At 37.1% G+C, this 18,513-nt stretch overlaps 1 protein-coding gene and 1 pseudogene across 1 annotated transcript; both read left to right on the top strand.

Annotated features, from left to right (window-relative positions):
• The first annotated feature begins 2,824 nt into the window (after window positions 1-2,824).
• LOC118581823 lies at window positions 2,825-3,758 on the top strand (annotated as a pseudogene).
• An 8,230-nt stretch (window positions 3,759-11,988) lies between these two features.
• On the top strand, window positions 11,989-12,918 carry LOC118582538 (olfactory receptor 4A5-like). The gene has a single exon (XM_036185495.1). It carries the CDS (start codon window positions 11,989-11,991, stop codon window positions 12,916-12,918), a length of 930 nt encoding a protein of 309 aa, XP_036041388.1.
• The last annotated feature ends 5,595 nt before the right edge of the window (window positions 12,919-18,513 follow it).

The raw sequence follows: 18,513 nt of genomic DNA, 5'->3' as shown, positions 1-18,513 counted from the left end.
AAGCAATACCACTAAAATCAGGAACAAGGCAAGGCTGTCCCCTCTCCTCATACTTATTCAATATAGTACTTGAAGTTCTAGCCAGAGATATAAGAAAACACATGGAGATTAAGGGGATACAAATTGGAAAGGAAGAAGTCAAGCTTTCCCTATTTGCAGATGACATGATAGTATACATGAGTGACCCCAAAAATTCAACCAAGGAACTGATACAACTAATAAAAACCTTCAGCAACATAGCAGGATACAAGATCAACTCAAAAACATCAGTAGCTGTCCTATATACAATAGACAAACAGGCTGAGAAGGAAATCAGAGATACATCACCATTTACAATAGCCACAAATGATATAAAATTTGTGAAGGACCTATATGACAAGAACTTTAAGTCCCTGAAAAAAGAAATTGAAGAAGAAGTCAGAAAATGGAAAGATCTCCCATGCTCATGGATAGGCAGAATTAACATAGTAAAAATGGCCATCTTACCAAAAGCTATCTACAGATTCAACGCAATTCCCATCAAATTACCAACACAATTCTTCACAGATCTGGAAAGAATAATACTCAACTTCATATGGAAAAACAAAAACCCAGGATAGCCAAAAGAATCCTGTTCAATAAAACAACCTCTGGAGGGATCATGATCCCTGACCTCAAGCTCTACTATAGAGCTACCGTAATAAAAACAGCTTGGTACTGGCATGAAAACCAACATGTGGACTAATAGAATCAAATAGAAGACCCTGACATTAACCAGCACACCTATGCACATATAATTTTTGACAAAGAAGCCAAAAATGTACAATGGAAAAAAGAAAGCATCTTCAACAAATGGTGCTGGCATAACTGGATGTCAATGTGTAGAAAGGTATAAATAGATCCATATCTGTCACTCTGAACAAAACTTAAGTCCAAGTGGATCAAAGACCTCAACATAAATCCAGTTATTCTGAACCTGATAGAAGAGAAAGTAGGAAGTACTCTTGAACACATTGGCACCAGAGATCACTTTGTAAATATAACACCAGTAGCACAGACACTGAGAGAAACAATCAATCAATGGGACCTGTTGTAACTGAGAAGATTTTGTAGAGCAAAGGACACGGTCAACAAGACAAAGCGACAGGCTACAGAATGGGAAAAGGTCTTCACCAACCCCACATCTGACAGAGGGCTGATATCCAGAATATATAAAGAACTCCAGAAATTAGACATCAAAATGCCCAACAGTCCAATTAAGAAATGGACTATAGAACTAAACAGAGAATTCTCCACAGAGGAAGTTCAAATGGCTGAACAACATTTAAGGAATTGCTCAACATCCCTAATTATCCAGGAAATGCAAATCAAAATGACTCTGAGATACCACTTTACACCTGTCAGAGTGGCTAAGATCAAAAACACAGAAGACAGCTTATGCTGGAAAGGATGTGGAGCAAGGGGAACTCTCCTCCACTGCTGGTGGGAATGCAAGCTTGTACAGCCACTTTGAAAATCAATATGGCAGTTCCTTAGAAAATTGGGAATCCATCTCCCCCAAGACCCAGCTGTAGCACTCTTGGGCATATACCCAAGGAATGCTCAATCATACCACAAGGGCATTTACTCAGCTATGTTCATATCAGCATGGTTTGTAATAGCCAGAACCTGGAAACAACCTAGATGCCCTTCACCTGAAGAATGGATAAAGAAAATATAGCACATATACACAACGGAATACTACTCAGCAGAGAAAAACAATGACATCATGAGGTTTGCAGACAAATGGATGGATCTAGAAAAAAATGATCCTGAATGGGGTAACCCAGACTCAGAAGGACAAACATGGTACGTACTCATTCATAGGCGGATACTAGATGTAAAACAAAGATGACTAGACTGCTACACAACTCCAGAGAGGCTACCTAAAAAATGGGACCCTAGGAAAGACACAGGGATCACCTAATGACAGAGAAATGGATGAGATCTACATGAACAACCTGGATGACAGCGGGAGTAGTGAAGGGCAAGGTTTGAGGGAAAGAGAGCTTAGGGGAGCAGGAGATCCCAGCTGGATCAAGAACAGAAAGGGAGAACAAGGAATAACAGACCATGATAAATGAAGACCACATGAGAACAGGAATAGGCAGAGTGCTGGAGAGGTCCCCAGAAATCCACAATGATACATCCTCTGTAGACTGCTGGCAATGGTCGAGAGAAAGTCTGATCTGACCTAGTCTGGTGATCAGATGGCCAAACACCCTAACAGTTGTGCTGGAACTCTCATCCAATGACTGATGAAAGTGGATGCAGAGATCCTCAGCCAGGCCCCAGGTGGAGCTCCAGGTATCCAATTGTTGAGAAAGAGGAGGGACTGTAAGAGTGTGAAGTGTTGAGTCCAAGATTGCAAAAAGCACAGGGACAAATAGCCAAACGAATGGAAGCACATGAATTATGAACGAATGGTTTTGGAGCCCCCAGCTGGATCAGGCACTCTGGATAAGTGAGACAATTGAATAGCTTCAACTGTTTGGGAGGCCTCTAGGCTGTGGGACTAGGACCTGTCCTTAGTGCATGAGCTGGCTGATTGGAACCTTGGGCTTACACAGGGACACATTGTTCAGCCTGGAAGTAGGGGACTGGACCTGCCTGTACTGAATCTACCAGGTTAAATGAATTCCCAGGGTAGTCTTGGCCCTGCATGAGATGGTCATGGAGGGGAGGGGATGGGGGAAAGGTGGGATGGGGTTGTGAGGGGGGAGGACAGGAGAACCCATGACTGATGTGTAAAATTAAACCACAAATATAATAATAATATTAATAAAAGAAAAAAAAAAAAGAATCAATGGGCCAGAACAACTATGTCACAGAATTTATCCTCTTGGGCCTCACTAGAGATCCTGCTGTGCAAAAAGTATTATTTGTGTTGTTTTAATCATCTACATTGTGAAAATTGTGGGCAACTTGCTCATTGTGTTTTCAATTATTTCTAGTCCCTCTTTGGGCTCACCAATGTACTTCTTTCTTGTCTGTCTTTCACTTCTGGATGCTGTTTACTGTAATACCATCTCACCCATGTTGATAGCAGACTTACTCCATGATAAAAAGACCAAATAATTCACAGCCTGTATGGTCCAGCTCTTTGTAGAGCATTTATTTGGTGGTGCTGAGGTTTACTTTCTAGTGTAAATGGCCTATGATTGCTATGGGGCAATATGTAAACCCCTGCACTATTTGATCATCATGAATTGATGGGTTGGTATCCTGCTATTGGGAGTGGCCTGGACTGGAGGTTTTTTCACTCTCTGCTTCAAATTGTCTTTGTTTATAACCTTCCTTTCTGTGGCCCCAATGTCACCACTTTATGTGTGACATGTATCTATTATTGGGGCTTGCATGCACTGATACTTACTTCATTGGTGTCACTGTGGTTGCCAATGGTGGAGTAAGCTGCATAGTGGTCTTTATCCTCCTATGGAATAATTCTAAACTCTCTCAGGACTCATAGTCAGGAAGGGAGATGCAAAGCTCTCTCTCCACCTGCAGTTCCCACATCATGGTAGTTGTCTGTTTTTGTTGTTGTTGTTGTTCCCTGTATTTTCATGTATGCCAGACCTGTTTCCAACTTTCCCATAGATAAATCTATTTTTGATTTTTATACAGTTAACACTCCCATTTTGAAACCTTTAATATATACTTTGAGAAATTCAGAGATGAAAATTTGCATGCAAAAACTCTGGCATAAAATTTTAACTGCAAATAGAGTAAGAAATTATTAGCTGTATACAATCAATTGGGAATAAATTCTAACAAAAGCTTGCAGTGTCTACTCAATGAATCTCAAACATGCTTTTCATTATGTGAAGACCTGAGAAAAGGAGAATACATTATCCTTTGAGCTTTTATACTAAATTTGCATGTATGCATGCGATGTTTTTTGATCAGGTCTACATTCTCTCTCCTCCAACTCCTCATCTATCCTCCTCTTACCATTTTTCCTTCCCAATATTATGTGAACTTTTAAAAAACCCACCCAGTCAACCTAAGTCTACCAGTATGTGTATGAGTGTAGAGTCATCTATGTAGTATGGTATGCTTCCATAGCAACAACTCTGAAGAGAACCAACTCTTCTTCTCCCAGCACTTACCAACTGCCAAAGGATTTTCATCTAGATAGGCTATTTATAGCTCAGTTTCATACTATGTCCATTTAGCAGAATAGTAGTAGTAGGTTCTCTCATAGCTCTTATGTCCTTTCTGGGCAAAGGTTCTTGACCTAGCTAAAAATCAAAATGTAAGTAAATATTCACATTCATGCCATGAAAGAAAGAAAAACAAAAATCTAGCCTGTATTTGTATCGAATGATAAATGGCTTATGACAATGGGATTTTATTAAGTTGTAAGAAAAATGAAATTATGAAATTGGCAAGTATGTATATAGAACTTAAAATGGTCATTCTGAGTTTAGGTAACACAAGTCCAGAAATAAAAAGAGGCATGTTGTTTCTCATGTGCACCTTTAGGTGTATGTGTTTATATTGAATTATTCTTAAAAGTCAGAAAATTATTCAGAGAAATAGGGGAATTTCAACTTAAGGAGATAGAATGTGTGTAGTATGAAGGGAGAAAAAGAAAAGATTAAATGGAATATGGTATGATATAGGGTGTAGGAGGTAGTATGGGAAGGGATAAGTGACACCAAAAGCCTTTAAAAAAACTTATGTAGAAAACTACTAATGTAGATGCTCCCTAAAACATATACATATGCACAGACACATATATAAATAATTAAAATGAGAATACTCTATAATGTGTGGCATTGGTGGTGCACACCTTCAATCCCAGCACTCCAGAGGCAGAGACAGGCAGATCTTTGTCAGCTTGAGGACAGCCAGGGTAGTTACATAGAGAAACCTTGTCTCAACAAACAGGCAAACAAAGCAGGAATGTCCTATAATGTGAGTGGGTGGGTGGATGGGTGGGTGGTGGATGGGTGGCTGGACACTATAGACTACCAATTAAATTCTATGCCATGAAAGGTTACTTATTTTTGACTTGTTAGTCAGTGAGGTCCCATACTTCCCTGAAATACTACAGACTATTACCATTGTCCGTGGCTAGCTTTCAGACTTTATCTTAGGATCCTACTGCTGAAGACAATGTATACTTGAATCATAGGCCATGGATAAATCAAGATGATACTGACCTGGAAGTTTCATCCCCATTGGCTACCTTTCACACAGAAAGGTGCTATGCTTACCATCAGGAGAGGAAAGTATCTTATGACACAAAGTAAGTAGAATAAAAAGGATGTAAAAGGGAACTGGTTGAATGAAATAGGATCATCAAGGTCATATATCATAGAGATTTGAACTCAGATATCACCATTCCCATCAATTGCTCAGAACTGTAGCTGACTATCTTTTCAAGAACAATGTCAACTACAACAGATTCTTCCGTTCCAAGTTCTCCTTTGAGAGATCCAGAGCTTCTTGGCCAGAGTCTCTCTCAAATGCCAGAGTAAGGTTGTACTCTGCCAGGTTATGATTGATTTACACATTTAGTGCTTCTGCAAAGTGATTCATATTGTGTAATAGTTCATTGGTCATTTTATCTATGATTTTTTTCATTTTATATTACAGCATTTTGATCTAATCGATGAGAGTTTGCTGAGAGCCGCAGAAATTTGAAGTAGGAACTCATCTGTCACTGACAAGGCTGATCCATTAAATTCAGAGGCTCTGGTGAAGGTTGAAGCCAAAACATGAAGTGTTTTGAGGTTATTGCCTTTTGAATGTATGAGTTGTTTCCTGCAGTGGATTTCCTGTGTGCTTTTGCAGCTTTCCCATTTGATTCATTTCCCAAGAACTTCTAACAGTGTGGTTCACCATTTATTGGGGATAGTTTCCATTATACATTTGGGGCATATGGATAACTTCCCTTTAGCTATGTGTGAAAACAGTTATACAAGCAAATACCTGTTTCCCACAACCAGGTCTTTGTTCCTTTTCCAGTGTAAACTTAGAGGTCTGCCTTCCTGAAATTATCTTCATTAGCAGGCATTTGGTCAGTATTAAGAGTCCAGGCAAAAGTATCTAATTTGAGACATTCTCAAACATCCAAGGACATAGAATTACAACAGATTCTTCCATTCCAAGTTCTCCTGTGAGAGATCCAGAGCTTCTTGGCCAGAGCTTCTGAATTTGTTGATTCACAGTCTTTAGATAGATAAGGAACCAGCATGCCCTGGGCTCACCTTGCCAGCAGATAGGAAAGTGCTGCCCCAAGCTAACCTCACCCTGACAAATTATTAACACTTTGTACTAATTTTCACCTTGTTTTACTAATAAACTTATTATCTAGTCACACTTAGGATTGCAGTATTACACAGAGATACCCCCTTTTTCCTTCTTAGATTTTCCTAATTGATTTAAGGTCTCTCTCCCTCTCAATTGACCCTGTTCCCTTTAAGAGTTCACTGAGGCTTTTATAAATCACTCCCACCTTGAGCCATAAAGACAGCCTGACAGTCACTGCATGGTGTAGACTCTTACCTGCTTTTATGACCCTAAAAGAATTCAAGCCTTATGACCTTGCTTTGGTCAAATAATTGCTGATTGTATGTGTATAAAAACTGGAAATTTGGAGATCTAAGGTAGAACAAAAAGAGAATGGCAGAGAAATGTATGGAAAGTCAGGCAAGAGAGGAGCTAAGAATGAGAGATGAAAAGCAGCTGGAGACTTAGTTAAATCTTACTTGGGACAATGAAGTGGATGGACTGAGCATGGTGTACATAAATTTATTTATACCCTCATCTAAGTAGATTCCCGGATGGTTGTAGATTCTTCCTTGGACTTGTGTGAAAGCTTTTGGGGATGGGCCCTAATAGCTTTCATTAAAATTTTCATATACATATACAATGACTTTGGATCATATCCTCTCTGTATTTCCTTCTCCTAAGACTCCCAGAACACACATCTGAACATTTCCCCTCCCAACTTCATGCCATCTTGTTAGGGAAAATTAGTTTAAGGTGCGTTAATTTTGTTTATTTTGCATCTGTACAGACAAATGCAGGATAAGTTATGTTAAGAAAAGCTGGCTAGAAACTAAGCCAAGGTAAGGCCGGGCATTCATAAGTAAGAATATGCCTCCATGTGTGATTTATTTGGGAGCTGGGTGGTGGCCCCCCAAAAAAGAGCAAAAACAAACAACATTCTCTTTTTAATTCATTGAGTCCAATTAGTGTTGCTCATGTGTGTATGATACAGGGCCATCCCCACTAACTTTCAATCACAAATAGCTCCTCAGTGTGATGTGAGACCCAGAATGTAGACTGACTTGATCTTGTAAAGGTCTTGTGCAGGTAAACTTAGCCTCTGTGAGTTCATGGTTTAGTGACTGTATAACGTTAGAATGACAATGATTTGACAGAGTCCTCCCTGATTGCTGGCACTTACAGACATTTTGTCTCTACTTTGACTGTTTCCTGAGCATTGGAGGGGGAAGAAATGTGGCAGAGATGAGCTATTTTAGGCTAAACACTCCATAGTCAATTATTCTATTTTCTCTGTCTAGTTGTGGATCTCTAATAATTAATAATAATGTTTGTCTACTGCAAGGAGAACTTGCTTTGATAAGGGGAAAAGATTGCACTAGTTCATGGGTATAGAGCTAAACACTTAGAAGGCAGTTAGATACCATATCAATTTAACAAAATGGTAGTATGAGAATTTCTTCTAACATCTGTGACCTATCCAGCCCCATGTACTTGGCTAGGTTCACAGTATTAGGAATAAGCAAGCTCCTTCTTCAGTAGCAGGTCTTCAGTCCACTTTGGTAGCTGTTTATTACCTCCAAGAGTTTAGTGCCTCTGTTGTACCAATGGGCTATCTTGATTTACCAGTCATTATTTTAGGGTTACTGCTGTGTAGGGGTGTTGATAACTTTTGTCCCTCAGCAGGATGCTTAGTACCTTCTGATACCAAGAAAGGTAGCTATCAGGGAAGTAGTGACCCTTTAGATTTATATGTGTAACATTATAGCTTTCTCATGTCCCTTGGCATTTAACTACTCTCCTTGTTAGTAACTTAGTACATTTTCCCTAGAGATTGTTCAGGAGAATGAGCCTGTCCAGGAGATATTTCATTTAAATTTCTGCCAGGCCTTCTAACAAGTTCATTTATTGGAGATGTTGACATAGAGCCACATACACATGTAAGACTATCTGCACACATAAATGGAAGATTATTTTCACTTTAGAATGACTCAATGGATTTTTGAAAACTCAATTATACTCTAGGTGGAATATGTCTTCCTATTTAGTCCTCAACTTATTATCTTCTTTTGTATTCATCACTGTTTATTGAAGTTTGTGGAAGGTGTCAACTGCCTTGGAGTTAGTAAAAGACTGAAGAGATTCCTCCACTTATGAAGAAGGTATTATCAGCTTAGCCAAGCACTTGATCTCTGCTTTTCAATTGTTATTTAAATGTTAGAAACATTGAAGAGCTGAGCACATGGTAGCTTTGGTAAATCCTCAAGGAAATAACCTTTTGTCACCAAAACAGATTGAAAGGACAAACATTCTTACAACTCTCTTTAATGTTTATCTTTTGCTTATGTGTGACTATAAAATGAGTTTGAATTATTAGCCTCCATTAATTTAGTGAATTTATACATATTTGTGTGAACTAAGTAGCTACTTCTGTCTATTATTTTCACTGTAGCTAAGAATTTTCAACTGCATTTCTATAGTGAAGTAGTGGTAGTATGTTTTAGTATCTTTGTATCTGTCTTCACAAGTGTACTCACATGCTTATAAAACCACAGCATTCTCTAATAAAAGAAGTCATGATTACCTCCACAGAGGACAAATGCAAGGCATGAGTTCTTGAAGTAATGAACTTGGAAGACAAGGTGAGCATTTTTGCAGTGTACTATGTATTTCTTGAAGGATAGAGTCTTATGAGTGGCATGTGAATTGGGCAAAATAATGTGAGAAAAAACACAAAAGTTCATTTTAACATACTGAGTCCATTTGCTTTTAGTTTCATAACCTGGCTGGTTCCTATTTTCTATTTACCAATTTAAAACCATTTGTGTGCAATGTGAATAACAATTAAAATTAATTTAATGCTTTATTTTATAATTTCTAAGACATTTATCAAAGAAAAACTAATATGGAAATTTGCATTAGCAAATTCAAAATTACATATATCATGTGTTTGAGTATAGGTAAAAATGTTTTATGGTTTTGAAGCTTATAATGGGTTAATTTTATGTATGATTCTTAAAATGATGCCAACCAACATGTTAGTACATATACACAGAAAAAACTATGATCAGACAGTTGGTCATATACTTTCACCTAGATACTTCTAATTTCTATGTTAAAGAACCATAATGCTATTGAAAACTGTGTGAAAATAGTTTTCCTGAAAAATCTGTATTGGCTAGTGCTGAAAGCACAATCATAGTGTATAATATGAATCTCAAAAGGTCTTAAAATAAAATACCCACAACCAGATATTGGGATGAAAGCTGAAAGATCAGAGAAGCAGAACAGCCAGCCACTGGCTTACCTCTATGAAATTCTCAGCATCAAGACAGCAAGCTCCTGTTTCCTCATGCCTTATTTATCCTTCTACATCCTGCCATATTACTTCCTGGGATTAAAGGTGTATGCCACCACTGCCTAACCTCTATGTCTAATTTAGTGGCTGGCTCTGTCCTCAGATCTCCAGGTAAGCTTTATTGGAGTACACAATATATCATCACAATATTGTTAGAGAGTTACCATGGTACCCAACTTTTAAAAACTTTATAATATGGAATATGAGGTGAGTATTCATGTGAAGTACTGTAGTACATGTATTTCTTAATGGTCAGACAGTCTCATGAGTGGGATAAGAATAGGGGAATTTAACTAAACAGAGAGGTTTATTTGAACATACGTAGAACATATGGTTATAGTTTCATAACCTGATTGTTGTCTATTTTTTCTATTCCAACACAGAATAATTTAGATTTAAAAATCTTCATTTTCACTGTGTTATTGAAATTCTTAAACTGGACAAAGAGATTTTTTTTCAGGTAAAATACAAAACTATTAGTAAATAAAAGTGAAGGTGCAAAACATTAATGAAAGTAAGACATGGAAGGTTGAGTATTGTATGTACAACACTCTATTTTGTCATTCAACAGGAGTGCTGTTTGCTGTCTGTAGCTTTTGTAATTGCAAATCTTCTGAATTATCTGGATCAGATGCTGGCATAATAGAAGGTGCACACACAAAGAGAGCATCATGTTAAGCTTCTTATTAGAGCTCATAAACTCCTTCATGTGCCCCACTCACTACGGAATCCATGCAAACAGAATCCTCTTGATTGTTTCTAGGCATACTATATTCATTCACAGGCTTATAAATATGTCTTTTACTTATCAATGCAAAATAGATATAGTATTATCCTTGTACTAAGGCAGTAATTCTTCTAAGACAGGAATTATGATTATTTTTGCCCTTTGGTCAGTGTGACATACTCAAAACATTACTTACTGCTATCATATGCATATTGGAAAAGACTCAGAGCAGGGCTTTATACATTCTATCTGTACCTGCAGCAACAAAATGACAAAATAAACGAAAATCTTAGTGTGTTTGTCTGATAAAAAGGTGGAGTGGAACATTGAGAGATTTATGATGTAGGCCAAGATCAACTTCATCACAAGGGAATCTGCTTGAGATCAAAATGTAGCCAAATGACTTCAGAATCCATATTATCTAACACTGACCTATGTTCTTCTTTAAAATATGTTGTGAGTCCTTTTTACACACTATCAATGAGATAACTGGAGTCATTATATGATCATTGTAGTTACTATATCTCATTTATCAGTGATTAGAATTTTTCCAAATGCATAAATGAAAATAAATTTAGCCAAGTGAAAAAATTGTTAGGTTGCATTAATTATCCTTTAAACAGTTTGGAAAGATTGTGAAATCATCTCATCTAATCATTCCTTTCTCTGTAAATTGTGACATATTTGTAACTAATTTAGAAAATGACCCAGACTTATGCCTTACTATCTGAAGGACTGGCTTCTTTTTATGGCACTGTTTTCGTGGATGTGCACATAACTAATGGAATACCTAATGGAATAAATGGTACCCAAGAAGCCGATACTTAAAACTAGTAATAGTATTCCCTATCCAAGTTCTCAGTTTCTATTTTCTCCTGTTATACTACCTATGTCATTTAAGAGCAAGAGAAAACTAACCGCAGATAAATATTTAATGATTCCATGGGCTAGAAGATTTTTGAGTTATTTGAATTAAGTAAAATCAAGGATGTGGTGTCAAAATTGTGGTTCCTGGGAAGTCTCATAACAACTAGTTCAGACAATTGCCATAGACAAAAATGTTCCAAATGCATTTGTAGTTACTTAATGTAGTTTTAAGTCAAATCTCTTAAAATTCCATGAAAGCTCCATGCAGTCTTTTGAGAAGTGCAAGTCATATGCCTAAATGTTATAATATCATAGCAATAAGCTTTATGCTCTTAAAAATCAAAATCATATTTTGGAGTTAGGCCTATTAGACAAAATGAGTTACAAAAATGCTTCTATTATACTTGATACAATGAAACTTTATTAATACCATAGAAACCAAATTTCTGTCATTACTGGTGGCAGTGGTGATTCAATGTGTTTTATATATATCAACTTCAGGGATAACAATAAAACATGAACAAGTAGGTGATGGGAAACAGCACACTAGTTATAAGGTTAATAAAATATTCAGAGTAGAAATAGAATTATAAACAGAAAATCTGTTTGATATCATAGAAACAGAACTCAAGAATTGTTTACGAAATATCTACTACAGGTTCATCATTGTAGAAGAAAATGAAGATATTCTCCACGTCATAATGGAATCATGTTCACAACATCACTAAGTCTTGTTCTCATGGTATGTCATCTTTGACACAAGTGCTCTGACGGGTCAATGGGAGAGAGCAACAATGTGACAGAATTTGTCCTTCTGGGACTCACTCAGGATCCTGCTGGGCAAAAAGTATTGTTTGTCATGTTTTTACTCATGTACATTGTGACAATGATGGGCAACTTGCTCATTGTGGTGACAGTTATCGCCAGCCCCTCCTTGGGTACTCCAATGTACTTCTTCCTTGCCTGTCTCTCATTCCTAGACATTGTTTATTCCACTTCCATCTCACCCAAGTTGATTGTGGACTTAGTGTGTGATAAAAAGTCCATCTCCTTCACAGCTTGCATGAGCCAGCTCTTTATAGAGCATTTATTTGGTGGTACAGAGATTGTCATTCTTGTGGCAATGGCTTATGATCGCTATGTGGCAATATGTAAGCCACTGCACTATTTAACCATCATGAATCGAAGGGTTTGTATCATCTTGTTGATATTTTCCTGGCTTGGGGGTTTTACACACTCCCTGATTCAAATTGTCTTTGTGTTCAACCTTCCTTTCTGTGGTCCTAATATTATTGACCACTTTATGTGTGACATGTCCCCATTATTGGGACTTGTGTGTACTGACACCTACTTAATCGGTCTCACTCTCATTGCCAACGGTGGGGCCATGTGCATTATTGTCTTTATACTTCTCATACTGTCCTATGGAATCATCCTAAGATCTCTTAAGAATCACAGTCAGGAAGCAAGGCGCAAAGCCCTGTCCACATGCAGCTCCCACATCATGGTGGTTGTCCTCTTTTTTGTTCCCTGCATTTTCATGTATGCCAGACCTACTTATAACTTTTCTATTGACAAATTCATTACTGTATTTTATACAGTATTCACTCCTATGCTAAACCCTTTAATATACACTTTGAGAAATTCAGAGATGAAAAATTGTATGGAAAAACTCTGGTGTAAAATGTTAACTACAGATAGAATATGATTGTCTTCTCACTGAACATGTATCTAATAGTGCAGTGAAAAGTCTAGCAAAAGACAACATCCAAGAATTACAGGTAACTACTTCAGCAATGGGAATTTGCCTCTCCCAGGGATTAGCCCCCTTATTAGTTGTCCAGTGCAGAGGTCAGCCCTAAAACCATATACACACAAGCAACAAAATGGATTAAACCAGTTATATTTATATATCTTTATGTTTGCATATACATCTATACATGTTTATTACAATAAAAAAACTCAGGAGACTATCAACTTGAGAGTAGGGAGGGCATAGGATGCATTCAAGGGAAGGTAGCTGGGAGGCACTGGGGGCAGGAATAGGGAGGGGTAAAGTAATATAATTCTATTTCAGTTAAAACATAACTAAAAACAAAATAAGGCAATATCCTCTACTCAATAGATTTCTCTGGGATACTCTTTAAATGTAAACTCAATAAAATTAGTAAATTAGCCTTTGATATTAGAATCAATTAAAAGCTAATCTCAGGAAATATACAAAGGGCATATGCTTTGCTCCCATAATGCAGAACACCAAGCTTACTTGAACATAATTTATCTCAATTAATATTGAAATTGGATTTAGCAGAAAATTGTCCATTAATTTTTAATTGATTAATAAGATAATTTTGAGAGCTTATAACCATTCACAATCATAAGAAAGGACCATGGTTTATAGACATAGTATGCAGACTTTAAATCTGTCTTATTTTCTATGGTATAATGAATGTAATTTTATGTGCTTACATTAGATTTATGTATGTTTATATGGAATATCAATTTATTACACAGTAATATTCCATTTTATATGTATTTAATAGTTTTTTAATCTCTTTCCAATTTGGAGTTACTTGTGTTGTTTCCAGGTACCTAAAATTATGAATAACTTATAAAATGTACATGCATATTCATGGCTAAGTTTTCTTTAAACTTGGATAACTACTTATGAGTAACAGAACTAGTTTTAGTGGTTAACTTACCTTTGACTTCATAAGAAACTGCAACACTCTTCTATATTTGAGCTGGTGCTAATTTACAGTTTCACATGTTTTTAATATTTGTAAGAACTTGATATTTCTGGAAATTTTTTAGTTATTGTTTTAGATAGTATATTAATGAAGGTGTTAATTATCATGTTTTCAGATACATGTGCCATTGAATTTTGTTCATATTTCCCTACATAAGACCCTTCCCGTGTCATCCTTCCTCAGGCCGGTCCACTTTCTTCTCCTTTTTGTCCTACTTCTGATATATAATACATATTAGAAAATTCAAGCTATATTTTATATTAATTCCTTCCGTGAGCCTCTTTTTCTTTTCCTTTGAAATCATTAGAGTCATTCCTTACTGAAACTGATAATTGTTTATTTGAGTCAAGATTATGTGAATTGGGGAAAACACATTTGTTTTGGAGTCTGGCCTACTTTATTTAAACTTCGGTTCCATTCATTTTTCTTATAATGAAATCATCTGAGTTTCTAAAAATGTACATTCTAACTAGTATATAGTGGTACCTTGCATTTTTAATACTCTGATTATTTTGTGATGAAACACCATGACTAGAAAGCAAGTTGGGGAGGAAATAGTTTATTTGCCTTACACTTCAGCATTGCTGTTTCACTGAAGGAAATCAGGACAGAAGCTCAAACAAGGCAGGATCCTGGAGGCAGGAGCTGATGCAGAGGTCATGGAGGAATACTGCTTACTGGCTTGCTTCCCATGGATTTCTCATCCCACCTGCTTATATAACCCAGGACCAACTGCCCAAGGATGGTACCACCCTTCATGGGCTGGGCCCTCCCTTATTGATGCTAAATGAGAAAATGCCTTACAGCTGGATCTCATGGAGGCATTTCCTCAACTGAGGCTCCTTCCTCTCTGATGACTCTAACTTGTGTCAAGTCAACACACAAAACCAGCCAGTACAATGGATGTTCAAGTATTTCTGTGATATGTTGATTTAGAACCTTTAGAGTGGTAGAGATATGTTCCATGGAAATTTCAATTTTAGTTTTATGATGCAGCTGGACTGGGGGCAGGTATGGATGGGGAACCAAGTGAGAAGACAGGAGATGGGGTGGAAGAGATGGAAAGAGGGAGTGTAGGGAAAGACAGCTGGAATTAAAAGGCATTTGGGGGCTGGTGCAAAAACTCAGTACAGTGGAAACTTACTGGAATCTATGACACTGACACTAGTAAATACTTCCAGTAAGGGAGAATATGGAGTGCAAACTAGCCATCTTTTGTAATCAGGAAAGGCTTCCAGTGGTGGGGCAGGATTGCATTTGCTTGAGTTGTTAGCTGAGCTTGTTCCATGGAGATCCCTAAACAACTCAGGAAGATGCTAGGACAGATCTCTCTCTCTCTCTCTCTCTCTCTCTCTCTCTCTCTCTCTCTCTCTCTCTCTCTCTCAACTTTGGGGCCACTAAGGAGAACATCCACACAGCTCATTGAAAACAGAGAAGTCGAGCTGGTGCCTTCATGGAGCCTTCATCCCTACATTCTAGTCTCTTTGGCATGGGAAGGTACTCTGAAGGCTACAGAAAGAGAAACCTGGTCACCAATTCAACCACAAAATTCTCAACCTGTCTGGAAGATGTTGTACTGGGTCAATGATGGCATAGAGCTCATGGGAGTGGCCAGCCATTGTCTGGTTTACTTTGAGGCCAACACCAAGAAGAGCCCATGCTGACATGGTCTGGATGGCCAGGGAATAGAGACTAGATCGTCTAGAGATCTAGGATAGAACCAAACACAACTGGAAAAAATTATTAATGGAATGATTCTTAATGATATTCTGTTATACTCAAAAATCAGTGCCTTGACCACCATCAGATAGGCTTCCTATGGCAACAGATGGGAGCAGGTATAGAGAACCACAGTCAGACATTATGCGGAGAGTATGTAAATTGGAGTTTTCCATTGAGTCCTTCCCCTTGGAGCTCAGGGGACACTGCTGAAGAGGGGGGAAAAGACTGTAAGAGTCAGAGAGCAATGGAGGTCACCAGGAGAACATGGTCCATTAAACCAACTAAGGGCACATATCAGCTCACAACGATTGAAGCACCAAGTACTGGGCCTGCTGCATGGGTCTGCACCAAGTCCTCAGCCGTATATATTATGGCTGTTAGCTTCAGTGATTTTGTAGGACTTCTAATAGTGGAATAGGGTGTTCCTCTGACTCATTGTCTGCTTTTGTGACTTTTTTCCTCCTATTTGGTTGCCTTGTCTAGCCTCAATATGAGGGCTTTTGCTTTTTCTTCTATCTTGGTGTGAGGGCTTTTGCCTTGTCTTATCTTGTAACTTGTTTTGTTGTGTTTGGCTGTTGTCTAAGGGAGGCCAGCCCTTTTCTGAAGAAGAAACAGAGTGGGGAGTGGATTTGGGGGAGAAAGGTGGTGGGAGGGAGCTAGGAGAACTGGAAGGTGGGGAAACTGATTGGGACTTACTACATGACAGTAGAATCTATTTTTAAAAATAGAAAGAAAAAAGAAAAGGAAGAAAAGAAGCCTACATCTTAAATTTCATAGCAGTTGTACTAGTTAACATTTTCATGAGTAATGTATGTGTATGTATCACAATGTTATTTGTTTAATATATAAAGATTTAAAAAAACAACTGTATTCTTTGAAGGACAAAATGATTTGAGTCATATGAGACAAAAATATGAATCTTACCTAAATTGTGAAAAACTACTTCCTGGACAGCATTGCCAATGTCTAGATTTGCTGATTGCTCATTTATCAAAGACTCATCTGGCTGAGTAAATGGGAAAATTATATACATGAACCTGTGAATAATTAGACACTGCCCCTACAATAAGACCCAAGTGATTAATCAGTGAACTCAATTTTGTGTCCTTTGACTATGCTTTTACAATTTAGAGGGAACATTTCAGGAGATTTCCATATAGAGTTTATTTTCCAATTTCTATTTTGGAGGTTCCTTTGGGAAAATAAATTGTCTTGTTTTTCTTTAGAAGAAACAAAATTGTTAAAATTATTTTAATATGAAAATCATACATACATATACTTAAACACAGACCTTTATGAAAATATAGATACACACACAAACACACACACACACACACAGACAGAGAGAGAGAGAGAGAGAGAGAGAGAGAGAGAGAGAGAGACAGATGCACTTCTATAATGTTCAGAACTATAGTGATAGCATATCCTATATCAAAACATATTTGTTCTTAATAGAAACTGACTATTCTTTATACATACACATAAAGGATAGAATATTAATCATAAAAAGCACAATTTTCCAAGCATAAAAGTATAGATAAAATGTACTTTTTTAATAACTGTACTTCTTTAGTAACTTTATTTTTATTTGATGAATAATGAATTATTTACAATTATAGGGTATAACATCATGTTTGACATTGTTCAAATCATGGATAAAATGGGGGATATTAGTCAAAGAGGAAATGACAGCATGAACGATTATTACAATCGTTAAGTTTTTATAATTATTTCATAAATGATACTAAGCATTTGGCTAATACCTAAGCAGTAATTCATTGTATTTTCAACACCATTAAGCCAGAAGTATTTTCTAGATTCTGTTATAATTTATTTTTTATATGTTGTTGGGAAATAATTATGGAATTATCAAGAACACAGAGAGTTTCTGAACATATATTTTTGTTGATATTCTCAATGCATTTCTCTGTTTGGAATGTTTCATAACCTTGTAGATACTTTATTTTCTGCTCTTATCTACTTGGTGCACTTTCATTGGCATCTCTTTTTCTAGTTTTTGGTAATTTTCTTCAGTGATTTTCCTGGAGGTGTTCTTTATACCTTCATTATGGTATTCTCCTTCTATGCAAACAGTTCAGAGATTTGGTTTCTGAAAGGTGCCCCCAAACTCTCTCATATTTTGCTTATAGTTTTTATATTTTCTTATTGGCCCTTATGGAGCAACACATTTTCTATACTTTGTCTTCTACCACTGACTTTCTTCTCAACATGATCTGTTCTGATGGTGAGGTCTTCCACTGACATGTTAAAGTATATTATTAATAAATAAGATTATTAAATAATATTGAGGGATTTTTTTCCCAGCATCATTTCATTTTGGATTTTCTTCAGCAATTTGAACTCAGCTTTCATGTATTAAATTGATTTCCTTATTTCACTCATGTATTTGTTTTCTTTGAATTGTTTAAATTATAGTTATAATCAGATTCATGAATACTTTGACAGGAAAACTTCAAAGTCATTTCCACTAGGGTCCATTGCTGTTACAATTTGTAGGTTTTGGAAGAGGTGTGTGTGTGTGTGTGTGTGTGTGTGTGTGTGTGTGTGTGTACTCATGCTCACATGTGTCTGGTTTTTTTTAGTCTTTTCATTAAGAGATTTTCTATTCATTTTACATATCAACCACAGATTTCCCTATCCTCCCTCCTCCCACCCCCCAGCCTTCCACCCCAACCCACCCCCATACCCACCTCCTCCAAGGCAAAGTCTCCTCTCAGGAGTCTGCAAAGCCTGGTACATTCAGTTGAGGCAGATCCAATCCCCTCTTCCCTGCACCAAGGCAGAGCAAAGTGTCTTAGTCCCTAGGTTCC

This window comes from Onychomys torridus, chromosome 4 (genome assembly GCF_903995425.1).
Source record: "Onychomys torridus chromosome 4, mOncTor1.1, whole genome shotgun sequence".
Lineage (NCBI taxonomy): Eukaryota > Metazoa > Chordata > Mammalia > Rodentia > Cricetidae > Onychomys > Onychomys torridus.
Note: the sequence above shows the minus strand (reverse complement) of the source record. Positions and strands in the feature narration are given on the sequence as shown.